General features: G+C 52.3%; 1 protein-coding gene across 13 annotated transcripts in view; it reads left to right on the plus strand.

The window, feature by feature from the left end:
* Nucleotides 1-20,913, plus strand: part of CSK (C-terminal Src kinase) — a 914,950-nt gene that overhangs the window by 729,417 nt on the left and 164,620 nt on the right. For all 13 annotated transcript variants that reach the window (XM_069624501.1, XM_069624495.1, XM_069624502.1 and 10 more), the window contains one exon: nt 9,603-9,668. In XM_069624501.1, coding sequence (XP_069480602.1) covers nt 9,603-9,668 — 66 coding nt within the window. The remainder of the gene's footprint in view (nt 1-9,602; nt 9,669-20,913) is intronic.

Consider the following 20,913-nt stretch of genomic DNA (forward strand, 5'->3'; position numbering starts at 1 on the left):
GTTTCTGATCTGTCTTTCGTAGTAGTAACCAATCACTGATCTCTGCGTCATACTGACCACAGCCAATGACTGCCCTCTCCCTAAGCCCAGCCTCTGGCAGCCATCTTCAGATTTTTACCGCACGTTCAAGTGTTGGGATCCTCGTGCTATTGCTCTCGAGCGTTAGTGCTTTTTTTCGCGTTTTTTCTTAGAAAAATTTCTCTTGTTCGGTCAAAAGAGCCTCAAGCTCCACCGTTTCTTTATCCGATCAACGGGGACCCGTATCGGATTCTTCTACGCCCCTCAAGGGTGAAGATTTCGTCGAGCACGCTTTTGGAGGATTCCAGAAGTTTCTCAGGCCCTTCTCGAGCATGGCCCAGGAGAAGGGAAGCTCGACGCCCGGAAAGCTGTTCAGGGTCTGCCCTGGATGCCAGCTTCAGAACGTCTTTAAGGAGGACGAACACTCCCTTTGCCTTTACTGCCTACATGAGGACAAGACGCACGTGGAGAAGGACTGTGCGTTTTGCGGCAATATGTCGGAGCGGGCCATGAAGGACCGCCATCAACGTCTCGCCAACTGGCTGGAAGGAAAGAGCCCGTCAGGCGAGAAGAAGAAGCCCGAGCGGTCTTCTAAGACCTTTTGAGGGCACCCCGGCGACGGGGGTCCAACAGAAGGCCAAGCACCGCGAGTCCGCTGGCACCGGGAGCGCCAAACGGTCGGGCTCTACGGGCACCAGGCAGGGCGCATCCTCCCCGGTGCCATCAACCACGAGCCAACGCTCTGGCTCGGGTAAGAGGAAGGCAGAGCGCCCGGCGAAACTCCTGGAGAGACCCCGGTCGTGCCCTAAGGCCCCATCGGAGGGGGAGCGAGGTGGTGACCCCCTCCCTCCCCCCAAGGAGAAGGCGGTGAGCGCACCTAAGGTGGTGAAAGCCTTGATCCATCCGGCCAAGGCCTCTATCGAGACAGTCGCGGCGGCCCTGGCTCAGCCTTTGGAGGCTACACCAGTGGTGGCGACCTCGGGGCCCAGAATCTCCCTGCCACCGCGGAGGGAGTCCTCTTTCATGCCCATCGACAGGACCCCCGTGAAACCTCCGACGGAGAAGAAAAAGGGGGGGCAGGAGGTCGTCGTGGACTCGGCCTCAACCTCTGAGGAGGAGCTGATCGAAGTCTTAGGCCACGGCTCTGGCGTGGAAGAAGGCCATCCTGTCGGGAGGGACCCCGACGTGGAAGGCGTCGAGGGTGCCGACGGGGCTCCTGATCGCCCGTCGGAACTCCCTCAACCAGTGCCGCAAGACAACTCGGCGGCCATTTTGTTGGCTATACAGTCCTTATGCTCGGAGATAAGGACGAGACTGCCGTTACCACCAAGGGAGGAACCGCTCCCGACGGGGGACCCGGAGCCAGGCCCTTCTGGGAGCCCTCCTCTTAAGAGAAGAAGGATTCATCCTCCACCTCCTTTTCAACCATCGCGCCCTGCTCAGCCCTCCTCCCCGTCCACGACACGTGGGGATGATACGGGGACTGACACGGCCGCGACGGGTACAGACGACCCAGGTTTACGACGAGGATCTCCCGTCGTCACCTCCCACCCGGGCTTCCCCGCCCAACGAGATTGGATCGTTTCACTCCATGATCGCCAGGGCATCCGAGCTTTTCCAGCTCTGCCCGGAAGAGAAGAAGGAAGGTTTCCTTTATCAACGGTGCGAGACCAAGAGGAAGACGGTCCTCGCTGTACCTCTACTAGACGATATTTGGGATGAGGGCCTCGCCCTCCTCAAGAACCCATCCACGACGCCGGCTAGAAGGGATCGGTACAAGAAGAAGTACCGGGTCCTGGACGCGCCCCCCTTGTGCCTTCGGGCACAGCCGACCCCGGACTCGGTCGTCTCCGCGGCGGCCAGGAAGAAAGCGGGGGGGGGCGCGGCCTCTACCTCAACCTCCCCGCCGGACGGCGAGGGAAAGAAATTATACCCGATGGGACGCAGAGTCATCTCATCGGCAGCGACGACGATTAAGGCGGCCAACGCCTTGGCTATCGTAGCCCGCTACGACAGGGAGTTGTGGTACAAACTGGCCCCCCTGCTGGACTTCCTACCAGACGACAAGAGGGCGGAAGCCCTAGAGATCTTGCAGGAAGGAGAGGTGGCGTCGGACCACGCCATTACGATTGCGACGGACATCACTGACACTGGATTTCGCCAGTTGGGCAACGCCGTGTGCCTTAGGCGGCGTGGATGGCTCAAGGCTACTGACTTCCGTCAGGACGTGCAGACCAGAGTCTTGGACATGCCGTTCGACGGGAACAACCTGTTTGGGAAAACAGTGGACGATTCCCTTCAAGCCTTCAAGGTGGGCACGGAGACGGCCCGGGCTCTTGGGGTTCTCCAGCAACGGCGGCCGCCCTTTCGGAGCGGCGGAGGCAAACAGGGTGCCTCCAAAGGTTCCAGCGGCGGATTTTCCACCTACCGTCACGCGGCCCGTTCGTCGTCACAGGAAGCTTACAGGGGACGAGGCAAGTCAGACGGACCCCGCCGTCGTCGCCAAGGAGGGCAAGGCGGCAAAGCCTCGTCGAAGCAGGACTGTACCGGCCGTGGGGTCGGGCCCCCACCGAAGCACCCCGGTGGGAGGCCGGCTGGCGAGCTTCGTCAGCGCGTGGGAGTCCATCTCCACCGACCGTTGGGTGCTGGACGCCCTGGCTCACGGTCACGCGCTCGAGTTTCTAAAGAGGTGCCTGCGCGTCCCCCCTGTGGCCAGGAAAGAACATCACGTCCCTCAACTTCTCTTGGAGGTAAAGGCGATGCTCAAGAAGGGCGCCATCGAGCTCGTCCCAAAGAGGCTTCGTGGCTCCGGAGTTTACTCAAGATACTTCCTCGTGAAGAAGAAGAAGACGGGAGGATGGCGTCCCATCCTGGACCTACGACGACTGAACAAATTCATCAAGGCACAGAAGTTCCGGATGGTCACCCTCCAACACGTCCTGGGTCAACAGGAGGAGGGCGATATCCTGTCGTCGTTGGATTTGAAGGATGCCTACTTCCATATCCCCATCCTAAAGAGACACCGAAAGTTTCTCAGGTTCGTGGTCCAAGGGGGTCACTACCAGTCCAGAGCCCTTCCCTTCGGATTGAGGTCGGCACCCAGGGTGTTCACCAAGTGCCTCGCACCGGTGGCGGCGCAGCTGCGCCGAGAGGGGATCCACGTCTACCCCTACCTGGACGATTGGCTCATCCGAGCGAAGACGAAGGAGCTCGCCGCGGAGCACACGGCAAGGACCGTCCAACTACTTACGGACCTGGGATTCTCCATAAACTACGCCAAGTTCCACCTGGTGCCCTCTCAAGACGCACTGTTTCTGGGAGCGAGGCTCAACACAGTGTCGCTTCTGGCCTCTCCGTCGGAGGAAAGGACGAGGGCCATCTTGGGCAAGGTGCAGCGCATGCTAGTTGCGGACGCGGCCAGGGTGAGGTCCGTCAAGTCCCTCCTCGGAATGATGTCTTGCATTTATCTCATCCGCCTGTGCAGGCTTCGGATGCGCCCGTTGCAGGAGTTCCTGGATGCTCGCTGGATCCAGACGACGGGCGGCTTCGAGGACAGGATCACACTCGACGAGAGTTTCCGACGACCGATCCGGTGGTGGGGCACCCGCGCGCATCTGACGGCGGGCATGGACTTCCAGACCCCGGGCCACCAGAAGACAGTGACCACGGATGCCTCCCTGGAAGGGTGGGGAGCGCACACCGAAAACCTGCACGCGAGGGGTCTTTGGCTGCCGGCGGAGAGGTCCCTCCATATCAACGTCCTGGAACTCCGTGCAGTGTTTTGGGCCCTCAGGTCTTTTCTTCCGTCCCTCAAGGGCAAGGTGGTGAGGATCTTCACCGACAACACCACCACCATGTTCTACATCAGGAAGCAGGGCGGTACCAGATCCCCAGCCCTGTCCAAGGAGGCACAGGACCTGAGGCATTGGGCCGTCGCCCAAGGGATGTTTCTGGTGCCGTTTCATCTGGCAGGAATAAACAACACCATCGCCGACTCGCTCAGCGGAGAGCTGCGCTCGTGCCACGAGTGGGAACTACGACAGGATCTAGTGGACCGCCTCTTCCGACGGTGGGGCACACCCCAGATCGACCTGTTCGCGGTGGCGGCGAACTCCAAGTGCCGGAGGTTCGCCAGTAGGTTTCCCCAGCCGAGGAGCATGGGCGATGCTTTCTCGTTCCCCTGGGAGGGCCTGTCCCTCTATGCGTTCCCACCATTGCCGCTGCTGATCCGTCTCATCAACCAGCTCAAGAGGTCACGGTGCAGGATGATCCTCGTCGCACCTGTGTGGCCGAGACAGATATGGTTCCCGGACCTTTGGACTTCTCAGCGTCCCCGTCAATCAAGCTGCCAGTGGACGCGGATCTTCTCTCCAGGGAAGGAGGCGCCATCCTCCATCACGACCCGAAGTCGCTGAACTTGCAGGCCTGGCTCCTGCAGCGTTAGAGTTTGGAGGCTACGACATACCGGCCGACTGCAGAGAGGTTCTTGCAAAGGCCAGGGCGTCCTCAACTCCTTAAATGCTATGGACACAAATGGAAGAGGTTCTCTGTCTGGTGCCGCGCACAGAAGATTAACCCTCTGCGGTTTACGGCTCCCCAGGTACTGCCGTACCTACTGACGCTGGCCAAGGCTGGACTGGCACACGCATCCATCAAGATTCATCTTGCTGCGATCTCCCGATACACCAGAACCACGGGACGGACGTCTTTGTGGTCTCATCGTCTGGCGAAGGAATTCATGAAGGGACTGTTCAGATCGTTCCCGCCGGTGAAGGCTCCGGCCCCGGCGTGGGAGCTCAACGTGGTGCTGACCAAGCTCATGGGACCTCCGTTCGTGCCTCTGCACTCGGCTCCGTTGAAGTTCTTGTCTTGGAAAACAGCGTTTCTTGTGGCCATCACCTCCGCACGACGGGTGGGAGAGATCCAGGCCCTTTCCTGCAAGCCCCGTACTTGACTTTTCACGACACGAGGGTAGTGCTCAGGACGCACCCCTCCTTCATGCCCAAGGTGCCGTCGGACTTCCACCTCAACGAACCCTTGGTGTTGCCTGTTTTCTTCCCGTCGCCTTTGTCGCCGGCTGAAAGGACTTTGCACTCGCTGGATGTGGCTAGAGCGCTGAAGTTCTACGTGGACCGCACAAAGTGTTTTCGGAAGACGTCACAACTTTTTGTGAACTTTGGACCTTTCGATCAGGGGAAGGCTCTCTCGAAAGCCTCCATTTCCAGATGGCTCTCCGGCTGTATCATGTACTGTCATCGGTTGGCAAACCGACCGCTGCCTGGCCGTCCGAGAGCCCATTCCACCAGAGCGATCGCAGCTACCACGGCGTTCCTATCTGGTGTGCCCTTGCTGGACATCTGCAGGGCTGCTACGTGGAGGTCGACGCACACCTTCACGAAATTCTACTGCGTCGATCGGGATTCCAGGGAGGAGTCCAGGGTCGGCCAAGCAGTGCTGCGCAACCTGTTCGCCTAAGGTGAGCCTGGTGAGGAGGTAAGAATTGCTTAATGTTGAGTTTGATGTAATGCTTAATGTTGAGCCTTTGCCACCTCCCGTGGTTGTGCATGTGTGTACTGCTATGTATTCTTTTATTCATGAGCATGTGAATCCATGCCAGACCCCATGCTGGAGAAGGAACAAGTTACTTACCTGTAACTGTTCTCCAGCATGGGTCTGGCATGGATTCACATGCAAACCCTCCCGCCTGCCCCTCTACGGCTCCTCACTTGGTCATACTGCCACTTCACGTGCTACCAAATCTGAAGATGGCTGCCAGAGACGGGGCTTAGGGAGAGTATTGGCTGTGGTCAGTATGACGCAGAGATCAGTGATTGGTTACTACTACGAAAGACAGATCAGAAACGAAACTGATACTGATTTTTTTCTTTACCGAGGATTCCCAGCCTGACGACGGGGAATATTCATGAGCATGTGAATCCATGCCAGACCCATGCTGGAGAACAACAGTTACAGGTAAGTAACTTGTTCCGTATTCTTGTATTCATGAGCATGTGAATCCATGCCAGACCCCATGCTGGAGAAGCAACAAGTTACTTACCTGTAACTGTTGTTCTCCAGCATGGGCTGGCATGGATTCACATGCTATCCCTCCCTCCTACCCCTCTGCGGCCCTTCACTTGGTCCTACTGCCACTTTACATGCTACCAAATCTGAAGATGGCTGCCAGAGGAGGGGTTTAGATAGAGGGCAGCCATTGGCTGGGGGCAGTATGACCCAGAGACCAGTGATTGGTTATTAGGAGAAAGACAGTTCAGAAACGAAACAAACTGATCTTTTCTTTACCGAGGATTCCCAGCCTGACGACGGGGAATATTCATGAGCGGGGCAAAGTCGTCCTGATTCAGACAGACAAGTCGACCAGCATGTTCTATAACAAGCAGGGAGGTACCAGATCCTGCCCGCTGTGCAGGCTGGCAGTCAGCATGTGGGAATGGCCCTGGAGAACAACATCTACTTCACGGCTGTCCACCTGCCATGGGAATCCAACCTGGAGGCAGACAGGCTCAGCAGATTGGGTGCAGACAACTACGTGTGGCAGTTGAATGACCTAGTACTGCAGGATATTTTCTACAAATGGGGACACCCCCAGGTGGACCTCTTTGCCTCCCGGGACAACAGGAAGTGCCAACTGTTCGCTTCCTGGCAAGATCAGGCCCAGGGCTTGCCGGGCGATGCATTACAGATTCAGTGGGATGTAATGACGGCATATGCCTTCCCGCCCACACCACTGATACACAGGGTGATATGCAAGATCAAGGAATCTCGCCACCTCACCGTCATTCTCATAGCACTGTGGTGGCCGCCCAGGCCATGGTTCTCAGAGCTGTTCAGCCTCTCGGAGAGGCCTCCCATTCGCCTCCCGATGGGCCCGGCACATCTTCTGCCGCAGCAGGGGGGCAGGGTCGTCCACCCCACTCCACAGAAACTAACCCTCACAGCGTGGTTCCTGAACAGGTCACGCTAGGTCACCTCAGCCTTTCCCATGCTAACTTAGAGATCATACAGAGCACCAGGAGCAAGTCTACCAGGGCCCAGTATAAGAGCAAGTGGAGCAGGTCCTGTCACTGGGCAGACTCTAAGGGTGTCAACACCCTTGCATGTTCCTTGGACGACGTGCTCTCCTTCTCGGTGCACCTCGCCCATTCAGGTTTACAGGTAGACACTTGCCGCACTTGCATGGCAGCCATTGGGGCGTACAGGAACTCGGGAGGAGATTTTTTCATCTTCCAACACGATTGTCAAGAAACATTTGACGGGTCTAGCCAGGCTCTACCCACCGATCAAGAGGCCACACCCCGTGTGGGACCTCAACATAGTTCTGGGTGCCCTAGCGCACAAACCATTTGAACCAATGGCATCCGCGGACATCAGGCTGGTCACCATTAAGACGGCCTTGCTAGTGGGCCTCACCTCGGCTCGCAGAATCGGCAATATCCAGGCGCTGGTTGCCTCAGCCATATACTACGTTTCACAGGGATAAAGTAGTCCTGTGGACACACCCAGTATTCTTGCCCAAGGGGCCTTCCGCATTCCATCTAAATGAAGAAATAGTGCTATCTTCCACCAACATGCACACCCACGCGGTCAGAGCCAAGTCAGCGGTCATCGCTTCCCAGCGGCATGTCCCCTGGCAAGTCATAAGCCGGGCGGCCATATGGGCCACCCCTTCAGCTTGCTGCAAGCACTACTGTTTGGATGCCGGTTCTAGATCTGACACGGCTTTCGTACAGGTGGTCTTAGAAACCTGTTTGCTTAAGGAGGATCTCCTCTCCACCCTGGGGCTACACTCAGTTGTAATCGCCCATGCAGTATGGAGGAAAGGGGACGGGACGTAAGAGTAATTATAAGTTACTCACCGTAGTGACTAACGTGGTCCCCTTTCCTCCGTACGTCCCACCAACTTCCCCCCCTAATAAAACTGGTGTCATTAGGCAATGTTAATCTACTGTCGACGCGTCTATGGGGACTGAGGACGGAGTCAGGGCAGCGCATGCTCCCAGGGCCGCACCCTTGTGCGCCTCTAAATTTAAAGAGGAAGGTTTTTTTCTGGTAAACGGTTCGGTCTCCCATCCCTTGGAAGGGACGCCCATGCAGTATGGAGGAAAGGGTCTAAGAGTACCTTAGTCATTACAGTGAGTAACTTATAATTTCCATTTCTGCCCCAAAGTCTTTCTCACAATGTTTGTGCTTTAAAATTAAGGAGGTCTGTAATTTAACCTAGGCGTGCATCCAGAGGAATGGGGTAACCGGAGGCACCGTTACTCCCCAAATAACACAGGAAATGGTCTTTGCGTTGTATTTGGGTAGCAGGAGCAGAAGAACCCCAGACCTCCGCACCAGCTTTTGCTAAATAAAGGGTCGAATGGTGTTCAGGGTGCACCCGCCTAGCACTGCACACTATAAATGCATTGCGCACAATTGCTGTCAGTAAAGGACACCCTTAAATGGGTTCAGACCTCACGAGGGTTAATGGAGAATACAGAGTTACAGCAAATGTGCCTATTTTGAGGCACGCGGTGAATGAACGCATGCATGTGTATATGCTAGGCTTTATATTGCGCAAACCTATCTGTAAATCAACGTATCTGTGTACAACAGCGGCTACAGTAATTGTAATACAATAATATAGCCACAATACAATTGAAATGATCAAATATTATGTTTACGCTTGGAAGACACCCAGAGAGTGGATACCCGTAGTTGCAGGCGGTCATTTCATTTTAAATCTTTGGTTGTCTTTCTCGAAGTATTTTTGGTTATTAGGTGTCACTGTAAGTATTGCCTTCAAACCAAAACTATTGGCATTGAAAGTGAAAATAGAGATATGGGATGTGAGGAGGGACACGCAGCCAGTGGACATAGTTTGGCTTTTTAGCCACCTATTAAGTGGCCTTCGCCATGCTAGTCGCTATGGCCATTCCCACCCACTGTCTGCCCCCCTTGGCCAAAATAACTGTCTGGGGATCTCTTTGAGCTAGCACAGTATGCTTAAGTGTATCCCAATGTTCTTTCTAATCGGTCTTGTGAAAGTAAATGGCTTAATTGCGGCTGGAAACCAGACCCATATGCAATAAAAAAAATGTTTCCAAGTGTATCTTGAGCCACTTTATTTATAAGAAATATGTGTATCTCTGCATCTGTTTCTTGCACTGAATTCCTGTTAAAAACGAGCATTGACCAACAGCAACATGTTTGGCTCTTGTATAGGCATTATATAATTGCCTTGCACTGACATGATCTGTGGCAACTAGGAAGAGGGTGCTGGGGACTGTGCACCCGCCCCCCTTAGGTAAAAATCCCAATAGCCTCAATGGAACAACCTAAAAATCAACCCGCCGGGAAAATCAAAAGGCAGCTCTCCTGTACATGAAAGATCAAGGAACTAACCCCATTGGCCGTCTTTTGACATTGAATTACTAGGTAGAGTCATTATGACAGTGATTGGAAAACGCCTATCTCATGCCTCACAAAGGCCCAAAATGTTGGCTTTGTCAGTGCATGCTTTTTCTGTTTTATAACGTGTTTGATTCTTCTTCTTTGACACCAACTTTGTCTTGTTTCAGGTGGTTGGGCTCTGCACAGGAAAGACTTAAAACTGCTGCAAATAATTGGAAAGGGGGAATTTGGAGGTAACGCCTTAATGGTTTGTCCGAGTACAGAAAACCATATTTTTTATGTACTATTATGCTTTCATAACGGTAATGTTTGCAAACTCATTGGCATATGCAACATGTTATGTTCCGTTGTGGGTGCTTTAATGCAGTGATTCTTCCACATTTCCTCCATTGAGTGGTGCCTTTGTGTTTGTGGGTGCTAGCTTTTACGAGCTGTTTTCAGGAACATCTTTCCTAGTCTCATGGCGCTGCAGTTCCGTTCACCAGCAGGTACATTAAACCTTTGACATTGGGGAATGTTATGGTCTGTGATGGAGTGACGTTCATTAAACCCATGTGACTGAAAAAGTTTAATAAGACTTTGCCAATTATGTTTATCTTCAGACTCTGCATTCTGATGAACGATTCTTATATTTTAAGCCAGTGCATCGTCTTCTTACCTTTGTAAACCACTTATTGCCTGCATGCGCCTTTACTTTCTCATTCGTGAAATTTCTTCTCGCCAGTCCTCACGGACTCGCCTGATTGCACCAAAAATAATGTTTTATTATGGAAATGACTGGAATTCAACAGGCTCTTTCTCCAGACTCTAAAGGCGGCTGAGTAGAATACTTATTCATCCAATCTTTTTTTTCATCCGCAAAACTACATTTTTGGTCTCGCCAACATTGGTAAGGTAAATTACACCTCTGCGTTCAAAAGAGCAGCCATTATGTCTCAAGAAGATTTTATGGGGGCGGCTTCTCCTACTTTCTTTATCCGTGCATTGCTTCATTATCTTTTGTCGGGAGGACCGCCAAAGATGCAGTAAAGACTGAACTTGAAGGACATTTCACAGGCTTTATTTACACAGAAATTGAACAAAGGGGATAAAGCACGACACTGATGAAACCAAGTCTCTCACACTGGGTGTGATACTGTCCTACCTGCCAATGTCATTGCATGGTCCCCAGCAGTTCCAAACACCATTGGCCAGTCTTAGTTCTTGTTAGGAAAGATTTTCTTTTTGCTGCTTACTTCTCATAGACTTCTATGGGGGCGCCCTTTCGTTTTGCTTTGTTTTGACTCGTCCTGACATTTGGAGGCAAGTCGAGCCCTATGATTTTCTTCCCTTGTCTTTTTACCTATACTTATAGGAAAACTGATCAGTCCATACGACTGTCAATACTGAGAGATTGTCTCCCTTCGTGGATTTCTTGTATTTTTAAAGCTGCACACATCACCTGACAGTGAATTGCAGTTCGTTTTTCTTTTGTAACTTTGGTTACAAATGCAATGTGTCCTGGATTGGCTGGTGGCAGCGGATATTTTCCTTCCACGTTTTTCACTATATAATCGTGCACTTTTTCATTTTACAGCAAAATGCCATAAAAAGTACCATTTACTCTAAAATGGCTGCGCCATGAGATGTTCGCTTGTCCTTTGGCCATTGTGTCCTTTATCCTCCTTCCTGCCCTCTCTGGTCCCGATTTGCCATTTATGGAATGCCCTTTATCAGGCAAAGTGGTAGTCTGTGTGTGTGGCCCACATCCATGCCCCAGAGTTTCTGTTACAGGGTAGATTTCAGTGGCTATCTACAATTGGATAGCCACTCCCTTTTGAGTGTTGCAGATCCTTCCCATTGGTGGACCTGGGCACGCTTCCAGTCCAGATTTTGAATAAAAGGAGGACTCCTGCAGTCCTTCGACAGCTCATCGTTGGAGATGAGACCCCTCAAAGGGAGTGCAGCAGATTTGACAACCCGAGGGTGGCTGTTTCAGATGACCAGCATTGCCTCCAGCCAAGTCCCGGTGAAACCCTGATCTCAAGAAGGCACTTGTTGGTGCTTCGACTCCTGGACCAGTGGGAACAACCAGTCTAGAACCCTGCTCGAAGATCCTTGCGTGCTGAGTAAGGGTTCTTGGATCCCCGGTGGTCTTACCCGCTCTCTCCTTGGCTACCTTGTGGCAGCCGTTGGTGTTCTGAGTGCATCCTTGAAACATGGAGGATCTTCAAACTTTGCTACAAGATGCCGCTCCTGCACTTTGAACCCATTAGTCCAAATGGAAGCCAAGCAGGGTCTGCCCCTTTGATTGCCAACTGAAGACGCCTGTTGCTTGACCGTGGTGACTCGCGTTGCAATCTGTCTTATTTGCTCCTGGGAGGTCTCATGAGATCACCTGCTCTGCAGGAATCCTTTCTTTTGTGGTAAGCATCACCAGCTGTATAATCCCTTGAACCAAGATGCAGATACCGCGTCTGACCAAAATGAAATTCTGAATTCCGAATGTGACCTCTGCACAAACGGCCCCGTCGACTGAACCAAACACTTAAGGACATGTCTCCCTATGTAATCCGGAACCTCTGAAGTGGTCTCTGGAGAAAGGGGAGCGAGGGGGCGGTAAGTTGACATGCCTGTTCCTTTCTCTCCTATCCTCCATAAGGTTACATGGGCGTAAAGTCCTGGCCCCCCATCTGTCCCCCTCTCTCTCCTTCTCCCCCCCTCTCTCTCCCCCTCTTTCTTTCTCTTCTCTCTCGTCTCTCTCTCTCTCTCTCGTGGCCTAGCGTTTGATCCACTCCTAAGCCTTCCTTAATGTAGTGGGATTGAGACAGCTATTTACCTGAACTTTTCCTAACTTTTGGAACTCTGAATCGCAACCACTGCCATCGTCCAATCTAATAGTAAACCTGCCAGAAAAGTAGATCTCTTGGAACTGATGAATTTAGGGCTCCATGCCCCAATACTTTGAAGGGCTGGATTTAATGATATGATATGATAAGGCATTTGTAACGCGCCTATACACAAGTGTTTCAAGGCGCGACGAGGCAGGGGGGGGGGGGGAACAAGGGGAGACAGACAACAATCTTACTAGGCCAGGTGTCATTCAGATCGCGCAAGTGCAAGGGTAGAGGGGAAGGGAAAAGTGCATGGTGGAAAGGGAGAGGGGAAAGTGCAGTACAGGGTTATTAGCATACAGCATACAGGATAAATAACAAGGGCCAGCTGGTGGCAAGTGCGAGGTAAGTGCAGACAAGTGCTGGGAAGGGGGGCTGTATGGATACAGACACAGTCCCGTAGTGCAGGGGTTGCCGTGGAGGCAGTGCAGGAGAGAGTGGCTGGGCCGAGAACTGTGAATGGCCCATTTGCAGATTCAGTGCAGTTTCAGTAATATTAGCAGGGGAGAGGGGGAGAGAAAGCGGAGGCAAAGAGGAAGGTTTTGAGGTGCTTCCGGAACCGGAGGTGGTTCTCCTGAAGTTTCAGGGAGGTAGGAAGGCTGTTCCAGAGGGAGGCCCCTGCAGTGGAAAGAGATCTGCCCCCAACTCGTTGTTTGGAGAAGCGGCTGACCCTGAGGGAGTTGGAGGCGGATGAGCGAAGAGCTCGAGAAGGAAGAGAGAGTTGAAGGTATTTTGGCCCAAGGCCCCAGACGGCCTTGTGGACAATGCAGAGGGTTTTGAACTTGATCCTCGCAGTCACTGGGAGCCAGTGTAGTGATTTCAGTCCTGGAGAGATACGGTCCCTGGGCTTGAGGCCAAGGACAAGTCTTGCAGTCCTGTTCTGGATGAGTTGCAAAGGGCGGAGAGTAGAGGCGGGCAGATTAAGATAGAGGCTGTTACAGTAGTCCAGCTTAGAGAGAACCAGGGCTCTAGAGACAGTGAGCTTCTGGGGGAAGGAGAGGAAAGGAAGGATACCTCTGAGGAGGTGTAGCTGGTAGTGTGACTTCTTAGATACGTCGGATATGTGAGGAGAGAAGGAGAGTGTGGAGTCGAAGATGACCCCAAGGTTTTTTGCCTTGCATGTAGGAGCAGGAAGAGGGCCCAGAGAGGCCGGCCAGAGAGCAGCAGGGACGGAGGGAGTGGGAGTGCCGATGAGTAGAATCTCAGTCTTACTGGCATTAAGGCAGAGGTCGTTGGCGGCACACCATTCCTGGATAGCAGAAAGACAGTCAGAGATGAGGGAAGGAGAAGAGGAGGCCGAGGGTAGCCTGAAAATGAGTTGGGTATCATCCGCATAGCACTGAAAGTAGGGACAGAGAGCGGCGATGTGGTGGGCGAGAAGTGCCAGATACTGGTTGAACAGCCAGGGAGAGAGGTTAGATCCCTGGGGGACACCACAGGTAGAGAAGAAGATGTCAGAGAGGAAAGACCCCAGTTGGACCTGGGAGGGTCGATTTGAGAGGAAAGAGGTCAGCCACGTCAGAGCCTGACCAGTGATACCGAGGTTATCACGGAGACGGTTGAGCAGGATGGTATCGTTGACAGTATCAAAGGCAGAAGAGAGATCAAGCAAAATTAGAACACATGGAATGTTAGAGTCAAGGTTCGAGAGCAGGTCCTCACGGATGTTCAGGAGAGCAGTTTCCGTGCTTCTGGCAGCTCTGAAGCCAGACTGATGGTCATGAAGACTACCAACACATTCAGCATGGAGATTAAGCTGGGAGATGGCCAGTTTCTCCAGGAGCTTGCCCAGGAAGGGAGTGATAGAGATTGGGGGATAGTTAGCTGGGCAGGAAGGGTCGGAAGAGGGTTTCTTAAGAAGGGGGTGCACAAGGGAGTGCTTGAGAGGGGATGGGAAGACTCCAGAGGCGAAGGAGTGATTGCAGAAGTCAGCAAGGGCAGGAGCCAAGGAGTCAATGTGGTCCTTGATAGTTTTGGAGGAACAGGGGTGGACCTGTTTTGACGAGACTTTCATAGATCGGACTTGTCTTGAAACCTCGTCAGCAGAAAAAAGGGGAAAGGAAGAGAAGGAGAGAGGAGGCGTGGCTGCAGAAGAGCCAGAGGAAGGGCAGGGAATAGAGGAGGGGAGGTTATAGGAGGAGAGTGAGGACAGGATGTCCTGAGATTTTTAAATGAAGTGAGAGGCCAGTGCCGTGCAGAGGGCCTGGGAGGGGACAGGAGAGGTAGAGACTGCAGCAGGGTTGGCCAGCTCCTTGCAGATTTTAAAGAGTTCTGTCGAATTGTTAGATGCCCCAGAGATGCGGGCTTGGATAAGGGCTCTCTTCTTGGTGAGAACGGAGAGCCGGTATTGCCTTTGGAGCAGGCGACAGGCCAGTTTGTCAGAGGAGGAACATGAAGCACGCCATTTCCTCTCTGCCACCCTGCACTTGCGTTTAAGGGTGACGAGATCCGAGTCATACCAGGAGTTACATTTGGCTTTGGGCTTCACAATAAGTGTAAGCTAACTTTCTGATGTTTGTTAATCTGCTTAGAATCACATGCCCTTGGTCGATTTTGTTAATTATTGTTAACTCATATCCCCTCCAGTCCTCTTTCGATGGCCATTCCACATCTTCGACGGTAGTGGTTTTCGACGGACGGTGATCCTATCGGCGCTGCCGAACACATGGCCCGGCCTCGCCAGCCTACACAGTAGGGAGAGTGGGGGTCGGGGTGGACATTTGTTTCTTCTAGAATGCCTTTCCTTTTCTCCCCCTTTTCCTTCCGGGTCATTATCACTTATTATGTCCTCAGCTATGGAGAGTACTCCTTTTTAGATTTTGCCCACGTTGTAAAGGCAAATTGCGTGGAAGGACAAGCACAAGCGGTGCAACTGCTGCTTACCCCTCGACCACAACGAGGCCGGTAGCGCGGCCTGTAAGCTCCTTCAACCAAAAACTCTGAAGGAACGCAGGGTCAAAGGGTGGGCAGCCTACGGGATGTCGAAGGCTGATTCCTCACCCACTGCCGCCGCCACCAAATGTGACAAGGGAGATAGTGATAACTCACCTCCGTAACGGAAGTTGTTGACCCTCTCGCTCCATGGCGTCTGTCCCCAGCCCCGACAGGCACGGCTCCGGCCCTGCTTTTGGGGATGTACACCCCGGCGACTCCGACGGACACAAACACACAACCCACGGCTATTCGTTGAGTAAATCGAAGAAGGCCTCAGCACCAACGGAGACGCCGACACAGCCGGCTGCCTCCACCGACCATAAGGGTCAGCAGCCTTCCTCGCAGCCGCATGCGCGCCTAGCGACTAGGCTGTCTAGTGCACTACTAAGGGCGCTACCACTAAAACATCATCCGTCGTGACACCTCGGAAGAAGGCTTCCGTCGACGGCAAGGTTCCGGCTCTGCCGAAAACTACTCGCAACCAGCTTCCGACAGAGAGGATGGTCGTGGAAAGCATAGCAAGGATAGTCTCCCAGGGCTCTCAGAAACGGCTGGTGAAGGAGTCACCGAAGCCCGCTCAAAAGGTCAGGGATACGCCGAAACCTAGCAAAGGTACGCCGGAACCTCTCCCTACGTCGAAGGAGAGACCCAGAGGTACTTCCCCACCGTGGGGCCCACAGGAAGGATTCTCAGAGGGCGACGGGGGTATCTCCACTTTATGGGAGAGATCTCGATGCCTAGAGGCGGAGGAGCAAGCCTTTACGCCACTAGACCGCTCTGGGTCATCCCACTGGACTAGGGAGAGATTTGAATCCTGTATGAACAGGCTGGATAGATTTGTATCCACTTCTGAACACAGTACACCTAAAAGGCCAAGGGAGGTACTCCCTCAAGACCCTAGAGCCAAATTCCCAAGACTTTTCGACCAACATGAGGAAGAACTAGACACATATGACCTCACTGAAGAGGATCTCCACTTTCAGGAAGAGGATGAATTCATAAATACTGAGGATTTACAAGACCCTGTAGACTTTGAAGAATACCCCGACATATGTGAGCCACAGCCCTAGCAGTCCCCAGGGGCGTCAACGGACCCTGATGCTTTGGATCTGGCCTCTCCACAGACTACGCCTGTCAGATCTTTCACCTGTGGACGATCAACCCACATTTAATGCCATGCTACGCAAGGCGGCAGCACACTTTCAAATTGACACGGGGGAGACTACCCCAGAAGTCGATTTTGTTGAAAGAATAATCAGAGAAGCCACCTGCTAGCCAAGCCATACCTCTCCTCGCCACCATCAAGAGGCGCCTCATTCCCGCTTTATCTACACCTGCCCGAGAGGTGTAAACCCACGGATCGAGAAGCTTTCTAGCCCCTCACCCTCAGATCCCTTATATATTAGGGGTCATTCCATACCACCACAAGAAAAAGGATGGGGGTTCCACTGTACACCAGCGAGGCACCTCCTGATAAAGCGGGGAAAAAGCTCCATGCTCTAGGGAAAAGGATTACATCCTCTGCAGCTTTCGCCACGCGTATTGCCAACAATACCACTCTTTTGGCTAGTTACGCTGATGGCCAATGGGGCCTGTTGCACGAAGGTCTACAAGAAGTCCTTGAGCCCTTTCATACCCGCTTATTGGCCACCGTCACAAAAGGCACTCAAGTGAACCAAAGCATCATCAAGAATACTTTAGATGCTGCGGAAACGGCTGGCCGTTCCTTAGTCCACGGCGTTCTCCTTAAAAGACATGCATGGCTCAGAAACTCGGGTTTCAAGCCAGAAACACAGGCGTCCCTCATTAACAAACCCCTTGAGGATTCCAACTTGTTTGGTAAGGCGGTTGATGACGCACTGGAAACAGCTAAGGAGCAGGAAACATTAAAGACACTAGACCCCCTAATAAGCGCGGATATGGCAATAGGCGCTTTTTTCGTGGCCAACGACAAACTCAACAGCATTACACCTCAGCCAGCAACTGGTCCTCCCCTCAGGGAACCAGTGGTTATAACACGCAGTATGCTCAAAGAGGACAACGTCGTGGCAAGGGAAGAGGTCGGGCCCAACTCCTAGAGGCTCCCCGGCCGCCACCACCACCAAATGACCCGAAGATTCGGGACCCCTCGCATGCATTTCCGGTCGGGGGCCGGTTAACATCTTTTCTGAAAGCATGGGAGGGAATTACCACAGACCGTTGGGTACTGTCAACAATAGCCCACGGTTACTGTATCGAGTTCAGCCGGTCCCCGACATTCAGACCTCCAGACCCGATGGGACTTTAAAGTCACCATCACTGAAGCCAGCAGCCCAAAGTAACTTTAAATCGGTTTGAAAATGCATCTCTTGCTTGAAGGCAGCAGCAATCCGGAGCTCTCGGGGATCAGTGCATTAGGCAACTGCCTCATCTTTACCTCATCCTGGAACACAACACGGCCCCACCACGGCAAACGCACACACCCTAGGTTTGCACCGAAATTCATTTAAAAGTTTCATGTCAACCATTCTATAGAATTGCCAACATTCTTTCAAAACCCATCAAACTTGGGAGAGAAGAGCCTGCACACACTTGATGTGCGCAGGGCAGTCATGTTTTATATGGCAAGAACTCGACCACTATGAAAGACTAATCAGTTCTTTGTCTCAGTGGCAGTAGGAAGAGAAGGAGATGCAGTCTCCAAATCCACTATATCTAGATGGATTGTCCAGTGCATCACTCTCTGTTACACTCTTGCTAAGAGAGAACTGCCCTTCAAGCCTAGAGAACATTCTATTCGAGGCACCTGGGCATCCATAGAATTCATTGCAAATGTTCCCCTTGAGTCCATTTGCAAAGCGGCAACCTGGAGTTCTGTACACACCTTTACAAAACACTGTTTTCTAGATGCCCATTCTAGATCTGATTCCCAGGTGGGAAAAGCATTACTAAGACATCTTTTCTCTACTGTTCCTTCTCACAACCCACCTCCAACTCTGGGTACTGCTCGCTAGTCTATGCACAGCATGTGATTCTAAGCAGATTAACAAACATCAGAAGACCTGCATTAATTACTGTAAAAGCATTTGTGATGGTTGCATCTGCTCGGATTTACATGCGCCCACCCTTCCTCCCCACTCGGATGGATGGATCATATACGTCTTATTACCTTCTCTCTTTTCTGTACTCACTCATGTTAGTCATAAGGCTCCCTCATGGCAGAAAAAATACAGAGGGACCTCGACGCGTGAGGGATTTTGGGTACACTACACGTCACTATAGGGATAGTGTTAGAGACACGACTATGTCAACGTCCCCTTTTCGGCTTTCGATAAACAAGATGCAATACTCTGCATTGACCACTGGATGTCAGACTATGCACAGCATGTGAATTTAAGCAGATACAACCATCAGAAATGCTTTTATGGTAAGTAATGCATGTCATTCTAGTGTTGCTCTTAAGTGCTTCTACTGTGTTTTCTGACTCTAATCACTTAACTGTATTGCACTGTTTTTGAATCGGGTGCTTTTCTGTCTTCTCACAAGAATGAATGTATAAATGCATTTTATAGTCGCTGTGTGGTAGCCTAGAGGCATCATTGCTTAGCGCGTATTTTAAAGACCAAATCATTTATTGTATATTTTTGTATTTCTCTATCTAACTGGAACTATTGAAGTGTTCTGTGTGTCTCATTGTAGCTCTAGACCACTCTCGCACCCCCCCCCCCCCCTTGAGAATACGACGCATCGCTCTGCTACCTACGATCAAAAGGACTTGGTAGGTCCTTTGCAAGCTGCTTGGCCAAAATTTGGAATGGCCTTCCTGTAACTATGCGCTCCGACACTAACATCAGAACCTTTAAAAAAAACACTAAAGAAACTCCTCTTAGAATAATTCTTCTTAGCTGCCACCTGCTGTCTCATGACCGTTGTCTTATGTGTATATGTGCTCCCTGATGCCCACGGTCTACGGTGCGTTATAAATAAATAAAATACAAAAATACCTTGATTGGGTTACCTTGACTTCAGTGTCTTTCCTGTTGGCCTCCCAAAACCCACCCTCAGGGTGGATTTTGGAAAACCATCTTAACAGGTCTGTCAAAATCTTTCAGGTGAGCATATCCATTAAGTTGACCAACTGATGGTACAGGTGCATTTTCTCTATTGGGGTGAGATGGAATTAGCAATTTCCCCCTTTGTATCGTAGCACCTTGTTAACCCTCTGATGGGCTGGTTCGCCACCTTCCTGATAAAGTGCCATCACCCTTCCTCAATTCTTTCCTGACTTTTCCTCCTTTGGCCTCCTGTTTCAGGCTAGGGTCGACCTGGCCGACGTTTAGATCGACTACCAGACTGCTCTTCACTTTCACCTTAATACTCTTCTGGCCACCTGTTATCCCTTTCTTCTTTACTGTACCCCCTTACGATTGCCACTTCTACCTCCTCCACAACACCTTAACGTTCTGAAGTTCCCACTCAGAAAAAACCTTCTTCGCCTTTAAACTTAGAGGCACGTGGGGGTGCGGCTCTGGGAGCATGCGCTACCCTGACTCTGCCTCCCCAGCGCCACTCCCCAGTTCCTTTTTCGGCATCGAGGGAAACGGGGCGATTTCACTAGCGCTCCTGGGTTTGACTTAGGCCATGTAATACCATGCGCTCTTCCCCGAGCTCTTCTTCTTTCTTTTTGTCTTCTCTTTGTCACAGTTACTCGGTCCGCTGGCATCACGCTCCTCCCCGGTGCATGTCGACTTCAGCGGACTTCAGCAGGTGTACAGCCTACGAGGGGCTCTTCCCTACTTCTGACCTCCACGCTCTTTGTCTTCGCTGCCTTGGCCATGACCATGGCTGGCAAGTTTGTATCACGTGTGACGCACTGACTCCACGTGCACTGAAGAATGGGCTTTCTAGATGGAGAGAGGTCTTCGAAGGGTGGCCTCCAGAGGACTTGAAGTATATCGCTAAGCAGAGATCGAGGCCCAAAGGTAGGCCGCTATTTTCCATCGCACCCTGTAAGGGCGACTCCTTCCCGAGGAAACGCCCAAGAGGGAGTAACCTATTGGGTACTACTACCAGCAAAATGCACCGAGGCTAGTCAGCTACCGGCCTCCCGGCTGAAGGGTCATCATATCCTTCTGGAACCAGTGCTGAGGGACTGCAAGGTTCTTTTACTGGGTGTACACCAGAGGGGCAGCGCCGAGTACCGGCTCAGTGACCGAGGGGGCACCTGCACGCAGCACTGCCGGCAACAATGCCAAGGACAACACACCTTCCAGGCCCAGACCTGAGGTGCCAGGTGGGCCTCATGCTCCACAACCAAGAGTTCTGGAGGAGGCCGGACCCAGGGAGCACATGACACGCAGCTTGACAAAATGGCCGCTGCACCAGAAAACATGGCCACTTGTCTGATGCCACTCCTAGGAACAGAGCAGGCGGGTGAACCAGTTTCAAGGTGGGACTGGTGTGAATCGGGTACAGAGCCTACAGTTTATCCATCAGCAGTGCAGGACAGATTTTCCCCTGCTAGCTAGAAAGAGTGTGCTCCGGCCCCAGCAGCCCCCAGCGACTCCTTCTACATCCCCTATCTCTGCCCATGCCTCCGAAGACGGGTTCTTCGAAAGGTTCTTGGCACTGATGCGAACCCCCCAGATGGGGGTCATCCTACGGATGCTGTCAGGGACTTGCTCCCTTCGGT

Source organism: Ambystoma mexicanum, chromosome 11 (genome assembly GCF_040938575.1).
Source record: "Ambystoma mexicanum isolate Mex_15411 chromosome 11, UKY_AmexF1_1, whole genome shotgun sequence".
Lineage (NCBI taxonomy): Eukaryota > Metazoa > Chordata > Amphibia > Caudata > Ambystomatidae > Ambystoma > Ambystoma mexicanum.